The sequence below is a fragment of the Theobroma umbraticum genome, unplaced genomic scaffold, assembly GCF_002168275.2.
Source record: "Theobroma umbraticum cultivar Fairchild unplaced genomic scaffold, ASM216827v3 scaffold_147.0, whole genome shotgun sequence".
Taxonomy (NCBI): Eukaryota; Viridiplantae; Streptophyta; class Magnoliopsida; order Malvales; family Malvaceae; genus Theobroma; species Theobroma umbraticum.
This window is the reverse complement of record NW_018397259.1, coordinates 7,214,851-7,224,275: the sequence shown is the minus strand read 5'-3', so window position 1 is coordinate 7,224,275 and position 9,425 is coordinate 7,214,851. Positions and strand designations below refer to the sequence as shown.

At 35.7% G+C, this 9,425-nt stretch overlaps 2 protein-coding genes across 5 annotated transcripts in view; both read right to left on the bottom strand.

Annotated features, from left to right (window-relative positions):
• Nucleotides 1–1,256: 1,256 nt before the first annotated feature.
• On the bottom strand, nucleotides 1,257–6,535 carry LOC110415700 (uncharacterized). 3 transcript variants are annotated; one of them, XM_089783448.1, is made up of 5 exons: nucleotides 6,233–6,535; nucleotides 5,936–5,996; nucleotides 2,330–2,403; nucleotides 1,742–1,815; nucleotides 1,257–1,636 (listed from the first exon to the last, which is right to left on the bottom strand). In XM_089783448.1, the coding sequence occupies exons 2-5, from the start codon at nucleotides 5,980–5,982 to the stop codon at nucleotides 1,382–1,384; spliced, it is 450 nt and encodes a 149-aa protein (XP_089639574.1). In that variant the 5' UTR covers nucleotides 5,983–5,996; nucleotides 6,233–6,535; the 3' UTR covers nucleotides 1,257–1,381. The 3 variants fall into 3 exon arrangements, with proteins under 3 accessions (XP_089639574.1, XP_021283070.1, XP_089639575.1); XM_021427395.1 differs by having other exon boundaries at nucleotides 1,257–1,633; XM_089783449.1 differs by having other exon boundaries at nucleotides 5,936–5,992.
• A 496-nt stretch (nucleotides 6,536–7,031) lies between these two features.
• The window catches only part of LOC110415608 (uncharacterized), a 2,729-nt gene continuing 335 nt past the window's right edge, over nucleotides 7,032–9,425 (bottom strand). The window contains exons 2-4 of one of the 2 annotated variants that reach the window (XM_021427309.1): nucleotides 8,586–8,632; nucleotides 8,174–8,235; nucleotides 7,032–7,666 (exon numbers count right to left, since the gene is read on the bottom strand). In XM_021427309.1, the coding sequence (XP_021282984.1) occupies nucleotides 7,401–7,666; nucleotides 8,174–8,235; nucleotides 8,586–8,632 (375 nt within the window). In that variant the 3' untranslated portion in view covers nucleotides 7,032–7,400. Of the gene's footprint in view, nucleotides 7,667–8,173; nucleotides 8,236–8,585; nucleotides 8,868–9,425 lie in introns of those variants that run through there. The other variant, XM_021427310.2, reaches the window with a different exon arrangement.

Below are 9,425 nucleotides of genomic sequence, written 5' to 3'. Positions count from 1 at the left end.
TTGTACCGTAGCTCAAAAAATACAAGTACTAAGAGACATATAAAGATAACTATAAAAGTAGTACAAATTTTATATCTTCAAGATCTATCAAGGCAAAAGATAGGTTTCCATCCCTGGAATTGGTCTTAAATTTGACCAAAGCAAAGCTGGAGAGCGAATGCTGATGCTCAAGCCAGGATAGTCGCTGGTAACCAGCAACAACCCGGAACCTTATTTTTGGCGAACATAGCTTAACCTTAGTTTATATATCCACCTGCAGACACTAAACTTCGACCAGGAAAAAAATTTCTATTGTGGAAAATACTATTTTTCACTTATTTTTCTCGTTCAGTAAGTGAAGAAGATAAGTGCCTATAGGGTACTTATTGTAACTACTAATAGTACTGAAACCAAACTACAATTGCTGAAGCTGAAAGAGGAATCTCACCATCTTAGAAAGAATTGAGCGTCTAAATAAGGCGCACTTAGCCTTGGACACAATGACAGAGACTGAGAAAAAGAGAGAGTGGAGATATCTTTGAGGCCCTCGGGCAAGACCGACACCCTTGCAAGACCAACTCCCATGCACACCCCGAATATATAGTTGGGGAAGTTATTTGCGCGCCTCTCTTAAGACTAAGAGCACGACCTTCTGGAAAGGGAGGCGTGGGACCCGGTTGTGAGGGCCGTGAACATAACAACGCTGAAAAGGTGTTGCCTTCGAGTTTATCTAAGAGACTTGGTCCACAAATTGTTTCACAAAATTAGGTGAAACGTCACCGTAGCTTGCTATAGCCCATTGAGTTTCTCAAGGCACGCCCATGGTATGAGCCACCACGCCGGCCCTGACACACCCAACTGAACTCAAACTTAAGCTGCTTGTTAAGTGAGTTGGGCCCCATGTCCTAAGCAAGTAAGTAGCAACTAGCAAGCAAATTCCATAGCAATGGCCTGTAAAAAAAGCCGACATTGTTGATATTGAACCACAATTACAATTATAAGCCTGTTGCTTGGTTAATCTACTGATTGATTTGCTGTAGCCCATTCTTTGAACCGGCTGCCTTGTGCAACACTCCGATTTTTGCTATTTGTTTGCTTTAATAATTGAATTCGAGTTCTTTTTACTAATTTAGCTAAGCTAAGTGCAAAAAAGAAAATTGTTTCAAGTCAAAATTTAAGGTTGGGTGATCAGTAGGAGCAATAATGTTTTGTCATGGAAAAGAAAAAGCAGCAGAAATGGAGACCCAAACAGATGGACTTTTATTATGCAGCAGCAAACACGGTCTTCAAGAGAAACAAAGTCGAAAGTTTTCATAGATCCTTATCAAGCAGCACATGGTGTTTTTTTGTATACTGCTTGATAAACACGAACTTTTATTCGTCCAATAGTTGAAGTCGATAATTAATCAAGCATGAGGACGTTGTCCTCGGCTACAAAGATAACCAGCATATGATTAATAAATAGTCGGGTGCATTCATCCTTCTCGAGATTTAGCACATTTTCTCTCTTCATTCTCTCAATATCAGTCTGAATCTTTTCAACTGAAATCCCCTTTGCTTTTGCTTCTTCCTTTAGCAACTCCATCATCAACCTTGTCTCCCCTTTCTTCTCTGCTACTTCAACTTTCATTCTCTTTAGGCTCTTCTTCGCTTTCTGCTAGGGTAGGCAAATGAAAGGTTCAAACACCATAAATAAATTTTATAGTTTAAGAAAATGTTCTAACAAGTTGGAGGCTCAGAAATAAATATAGTCATACAACACCTTAGAGCCTGAATTGGGCAGAGAGGTGCTCCTTTTTGATTGGGCAATGATTTCTTCTCCTGCTGGCCGCTTTTCTGTGTACACAGTCATGATACATGTTTTACATAATTGATTAAGAAGAGAGAAAAAAAGGTGCAATCGAGGTCTGCGCTTTAATCTTTATTTTTTATTTTTTTCATGAAGTATAAAAGTAGATAAATAGAGTTTTGCTTTTGGTTAAGTATATTTCAATGCTGAATAAAACAATATCAATGGAAGCATTTAACGTAAAAGTGGAAAACCAAAAAAGCAATAAGAAAACAAAGAGAAATTGGAATTTGAAATTAAACCTGCCCAACACATTTATTAAATATTTTACCAACTATAACCTATCCAGAATGATTTAAATCTGAAATCATTCAAACCTGAATACAAAAATACGGAAGAAAATGGAACTAGAATCCCATTGATTTTAAGCCAATTTGATTTCAAAAGAAAATGACTTTAAACTGAAATTATATATTATATATAGATATATGAGAAAACAAAACTCAAAATTATCTGATACAATTCATCTCTTCAAGTTCTCAATTTAAGAATAAAACTCACCTATTTTCATGCCATTAGAGGAGGAATAAGTTGGACATTTCTGTTTCTCTCTTCTTGAAGGGGAACCATTTGAGCTGTATACAGATTGAAGTTACAAATATAATCGGATTAGTATATTTGAAGAAAATGCCCTTGTTGATCTTTTCTATACTTTACAATTAGTAATACCTGGTTGCTGTGACAAAATCAGATTTAATTTTGAAGAGCGCAACGATTTATAATTGTAAATTTATGATTATAAGGCTTTTTCTTTGTTTAATATATTTTTTAATTCTACCATAAATAGTATTAGCAAAAATACCATAAAGGAGTGTGTTATCAGTTGCACACAAAAAGATAATAAAGAACTGTGTTATCAGAGGTGTGCAAGGGCCAGATTATCCACCCAGGCCCATGAACCCAATTTAATTTGGGTCAAGTTGGACATGAACTTTTAAGTTTGAGTCGGCTCAATTAAATATTTTTATATTAATTAATAATATCATATTTTTATTTTAATATTAAAAATATTAAAAATTAATATAAAAATAATATTTTATTTTTAATATAAAATAACTAAATGACAAACTGTACGAAACCTAAATTTGACATTAAAAGAGAGAGATTCAATAAGCCTGACTCAACTTGATTAGTATTATCCCATAAATAGCAGTGGGCAACGGTCGGTTGGAACCGTCCAACCGACCGCAGCCGTCGGTTATTGTAATCGACGGTTACAACCGATAGTTGTTTTTGCAACCAAAAAGAAAAATAAAAAAACACAATCGGGTTGTATTGCTCGATCGGCCTCGTTGGTTGATCCGCTCGGTCGTCAGGGGGAATCCTTTCCCCCGAACCGACCAGAAACCGAGCCCCCCCCCGGCTACCCATGGCCCGCCCCTTACTATTTTCCCCGACCCCCCCCCCCCCCACTCCTGATTGTTGTGTTTTATTGAAAGATTTCCCTGCGGCCGGTCCCCTTTCCCAGGCTCCCAGCCCCCCTCCGACGAAACCCGACTTGATTCCCCTGGCCCCCCCTCCCACTCCTACCGATTCCCCCCGGCCCCTTTCCCACAAGTCCCGATTCCCCCCTGCCCCCCCTCCCATGAGTCTCGATTCCCCCCTGACGGCCTGGGCCTGCCCCCTCTAACCCAGTCTCCCACGAGTCATTTTAGCCATTAATCTTTAACCATTTTAGCCCATAAATCATAGTTCAATTCAATCCATTTTAACCCAAGTCAACTTAAGTCAACCAATTGATTTCATCATCAAAAACCGACCGAAATCGACTTTATATCATTGCAGTTCGGTCGGTTATATCCCAAAAATTTTTAGTCGGTTTTGACGAAAAATCGACCCGAAACCGACCCATGCACACCCCTACCCATAAACACTTCTATTAGTATTATAGCTTGGATAATAAAACAAAATAACACCAATCTACATTCCCAATTCCTTCTTTGGAAGTATATAATTAAATTGAAGATCGTGTACGCGATGGGTTGGATTTTTTTTTAAAAAAATAATTTATTTATTTGAGCCAATAATTAAAATGTCACAACAAGTCTTGAAGTAGAGTGGTAAAAGAGTCCTCTTGACATAAGAAAACTAATTTTGGTAAAAAGTGACCCTATACACTTACAAAAAATAAGAGCTGCTCAACAAACAATTAGCAGCACGAGGCAAGACAACCAAAAACTTTCGCAAGTGGTGGGTCGGACTTAAATTATCCCAAAGATTAAATGAAATCATATTTGAACAAAAACCAAACAAGAATAATTAATTGATACACTAATATCTTGCTGTCAATATAAACATTAATTTTAGGCACTCCATTAATTAATTTAGTCATTGTACTTTCATTTTGTTCAATTTAATCATTATACTTTACAATTTTATTGAATGTAATTCATGCACTCTATATTTTTATTTAATTTAATCTTAATACATGACATAAAAAAATAAATATGCAAAAAAATATTTTTGCAAAAAAAAAAATCGAGCCTATCATGTGATCATTGTCACATCAACATAATCTCACATATCAACACCATTAATAGTCAATTTAAAAGACGTTAAGGAGAGAAACTTGATTGTACAAAATCTTAAAATACATAATTAAATTAATCAATTTTAAGTAAAGGGATCATAATACAGACGCTTTGACCTCTAAAAAATTTCTACTAAAACTTAAAACTCAAATTAGTTAAAATGGCCCATATAGATCAAGTCAAATACCAACAGTTCAATTAAATACAAGACAAGAATTTAAATAAGCTACTAGTAACATAAGCAAAAATTAATCCCAACAATACGGTTACAAACACAAAATAAATATATTACTAATAAAATACAAATAAATTTTATATTATATATACCAAAATATTATAAGCCTTTACTTTTACTACAAAAATTCAGTTTTCAGTTTGGTCAAAATGTTTAAAAGCCAAATTGAAACCAAAGGTTCTAATTCGGGTTTTTTTGGTTCCCTAAACCAAACTAAATAGTGAGCCACGGACGAGCTAGGCAAAGAAATCATGGGTAGAAGCCAACTAATTGAGGTTGATGGTTTGAGTGAAATCGTTTTTGCTCTCTTTGTTTTCATCGAAACATCCAGCTGAGGCGAAGCTGGGGATGGGTTTTCCTTATAGAGAGAAACCGGTGCAAGTTGGGTTCCGGGTTGTTGGGTCAACCACTAAAGTTCATATATATCATTTAAACAAATAGTAGGATGATCATCATTGGTTTCTAATGTATGATAATAAGCCGATAAAATAAAATCTAATTTTTATATTTAAATTCCTATACAAAAGCAAAGTTCGAAAGGTCAAATTTACGAGTGTGCTCTCTTGACCCCATTTTTGCTCAATGAGTTAAAACCTTTAGATTTGATTGCTTCACAGTTTAATTGCAATGCTATCTGATTTTTCAAAGACATTTTCTTTTGGACACATGTTTACCTTTGGGTTTATTCTTTACTGTTTTCACCTAAGGATATATCACACCAGATTTCTTTTCCCATCCCTCAAAATCCATTTACACATACTTGACCGAGCAATTTTGACTAATTCCTGATTATGCATGCATGCACATACTATTATCATACATACATGTACATACTATTATAAGAATAATTAATTTTGTGGCAAAGCCAATCAAACTCATCCTGTCGACTCAAGCGAAATCCAAATCTAGCCTGTTAACGTGGGCAACGGCCTGCTTGGCTAGATCCAATGAGCAATGGACGGATTTAGCCCTATCTAATCTGATGCAGTCCGTGACGCGCACAGAAACAATATTTTTTCCTTCCAATTACACACTGAATTCTTAGAAAGTTTTTTATCTTATCTTTTGATTGAGGCAGTCTCATCTAATCTAGAGGGAGATGATCTGTCATTGGCATTAACGAGGCGGCTACCTCGACTGATTCATCGTGCGCCATTTCCACAAGTCTGCCGAACATGGGCCGACTGCTTGCGACAATTGACAAATCATAATTAAAACCGCCCATTGACGGGTTCCTAAGCTGAAAGTTACTGGATTTCTAATCTTTAGTCTTTTTTATTACAATTTGAAAACATTTAGATATTAATAAAGCATCATATATTTATAACATAAGGCAAATACCTGAACAAGTCCACAGTGATTTGAGTGTTTCCGCACGATATTGACATCAAGATAACCCTATCTACGAAATAAATAAATAAATAACACTTAGATAGTCAAATTGGAAGATCAAAAAGATGAGGGTAAGGATGGGCAGGGCTTGTCTTGAAAATTTTGTACTAGTGAAGAACATATAATTATGTTCATAAAAGTTCATATTTCTGTTTTTCCACCGATCCATATTATAATTGGTTCCTAGAGATGGCTTGGTCTCAATATTGACCGAGCATATATACAAGATCTCGGGTAGAGACAAACCCGATATAAAAATTGAATGCCGACACTCCGACCAGTGTTAGCAGCCGCTAACAGGGCAACCCGAAATGTATTTGCCAGGACCACACTAAAAAGGCCTTATTCAGGGCGGACATAGCTTAAAATATCCACCTGCAGACACTAATCTTCAACCAATTAACACCACAGCTTCAACTCTTAATTTGCGTAAGATAACGTTGTCTCCCTTCTTTTCGGTGTAAACAAGATTTGACACCCAAAAAAAAGGGGGATCTCATAATCCAGCAAGAACTGAACCTCGAAATACGGTTCCGATTTCAGGGACAGAGAAAGAGAGAGGGATATGCAGACGGGCATGCAAAAGCTTCTCGTATTTATAAATATGAGAAGTTATTTCCAAGCCTCTTTTTTTGACTAAGAGCAAGTGATGCTTTTCCCTTTTGGGAATAGAAGTTGTGGGACCCGCATTTTGCTCCAAACAAAAGAAGGCGTGAACATAACAAAAGCTGTTTATTTTGTATTTTTTAATGTTCAAAGTGCAAGCCATTGAGTGAAGATCAGATGGGTCTTAGATGAAGCCCTAGAGAATCAGTTTATCTCAAAGAACGTCGATCCCAATTATAGTTAAAGCTTTTTCCGGCCTCTTTGGTTACTCGGTGTAGGCCCGTCTGGAATTGGGCAGGGCTTTCACAGACACATATGCACATCATGCTTGGGCTTGAAGAATACAATGCTTGTCTTGTCAACGAAAATTGCCATGCTCTTATTCAGGAATTCTGAAACCTCATCAAGTAATAAAACTACGAAAAATTAAGCTAGAAAGTTTACTTATAGGCTGTAACAACGAAAGGTGCTCAATTCCTAGTAGCATTAGCATTTTTTTTCTGTTAGCTTTGCTCTCCTTATTTGCCAATGCCTCAGATCCTCGCCTTCTTTGGGAGCCCTCCCTCAATGACGCAAAGGTCTTTTTCTTTTTTTTTTTTTAAATGTTTGAGCAGTGGAGCTTTGGTTATAACATGTTCCTATGTTAATGCCTAAACTTTAGAAATTTGGCACACTATGATACAGCAGCAAAACCAAACACAGATTTCATGAAACACAAGTCAAGTCTCTAGCAATCTGGCAGTTATTAATTTTATCCATCAAGCTGAAGTACATTTTAAAATAAGGTTAATTCACTTAATTCTCCAATTCAATGGAAACCCAGCTTAAGCATCAGGAAAGCTTCAACTCCCTTCATTTTCAAAAGCTCATTTTTTCTCCTAATCAGGTTATCCACCAGGTTATTTCTTCTCCTGATGAGCAGTGCGAATTCTGACTCGGTCAGGTCGGCTGCTTCTCTTGCTGCCATTAGCCACTTAGCCGAGTCACTCATCTGCACTACCATGTTTGCCAATCCGGCTTCCATCACCTCAACCTGCAGGAGCCTGGATTTGTTTGCAACTCTGGGGCTCTTTCCTTTAATTTGTTTGCAAACGGCCAGCAAATAAAAATTTGAGTCAGACAGAAAACATAATTGCTTCAGTAAAGAATTGTAGCTAAGGAATAATCAAAACTAAATAATTACTTTATTGGGTTTTCTATTACCAAAATAAAAAGTTACATGCCTTTGTCTTTCAACTACAAAGGGTAAGAGAATTCTTTTGAGATACACATCCTCCATTGACCATGTTTCGTAGGTAGTCTAGGTACCACAAATATAAATATTAATATTTAACTATATAAAAAGTATCAACAAAACTCAAAGTTTAGTAGGTCATTATTTGAGAGAAGACAAAAGACATCACAATTATTTTGGGCCCCTAGACCATGCTATTTCCCCCTCAAGGACGTGCCTCTTTTACAATTAATTAAAACCTCAAGAGATATTTATTAAGGATTATTGTGAGTGTATATTGAAACAAGTAATCCTTATAGAAAATATCAATAATTTTTTAGGATGTTGGACGAAGAACTTAATCTTACCGAGACTACTGGTTTCCCTGCTCGAAAATGGAAAGTTCTTCCTGCCTCGACGCCCATGTGACCTGAAAGAGAAAAGTGGAGTTATGGAAATGCAAATCAATGGAGAAAAGGATGTGTGTTTTATTTTCCTCCATTGATTTGAGAAAAATAATTATAAAAATAGGTAGTTTAGGATTTAACCTCTTGTTATTTATAATAAAGATTAACCAAGTATGATCTGATGTTGTAAACTAAAATTTTTTTTCCATTTAAATCAAAATTTATACTTGGATCACTACTCAGAATTCACAAGAGAGTGATGTGATTATATTAACATTAACAAATATGGTAACCGAAAGAAAAAAAAAAATAAAGAAGAAGAAACCAAAGGAAACATGGGTAGCTCTGTTTGTGCCGTTTTTCTCAGACTAACCTTTTCGGCGCCTTGCCTCCTTTCAGCCTCCTCATGCCTGTTCTTTTCTGGGGAAAGAATGAAAAGGTATGGAAGAAATTAGCTAGAAATCAACAGAAAAAAAATATACGGATTGTGTATAAAATGGAATTGAGCAAATTGGATTATTTTCAAGTTCCCTTTGCTTGATGTGCCCTGATTTTGCATGAATCTTTGCAATCCCTCTTGGCATTCTCTCGGTGATAGAAGCCTTCCTATCAAATGCTCTGCCTTTTATAGAAGGATGGAAAGGCAGCAACAACTCGTGACTTTAACTTATTTACTTTCAAACAAAGAGTCGAAATCTTAGAAGTTCTTTTTCTTCTTTTTGTCAAAATTGGTATTTGACTTTTTTTTAAGTTGAACGCAATAATGATTATTTGGAAACTACTACTATTAAAAATAGTATTAAATAAAGTTATATATGCACACACAACTTTAATTCAAACCTTATCCCAAAACAACATTATTTCAAGGTCAATTGAAAATGTTCAACTACATGACCATCCACACTTTTTCATATATCAAAGGCTATAATAATTTTTCAAATGTCATTTAATTCGTGCATTACAAGGTAGAGTCATAGATAACTTTTGTGAAATATATATGCTAACTAATTGGACAAAGTTTCGATTCTCGTTGTCTCCATTTATAAGAATAAACCAAATCAAATTTTTCAAAAAAATTAAAGGACAAAAAACCTCCATTATAAGTACATGGCTAAACTCATTCACGTTTTGTCTGTAGTGAAAAGGGCTACAAAACCAAAGATTTCATGATCTTTGTAATTTCCCTCACTATAAAACAATTTCAACATGGTTT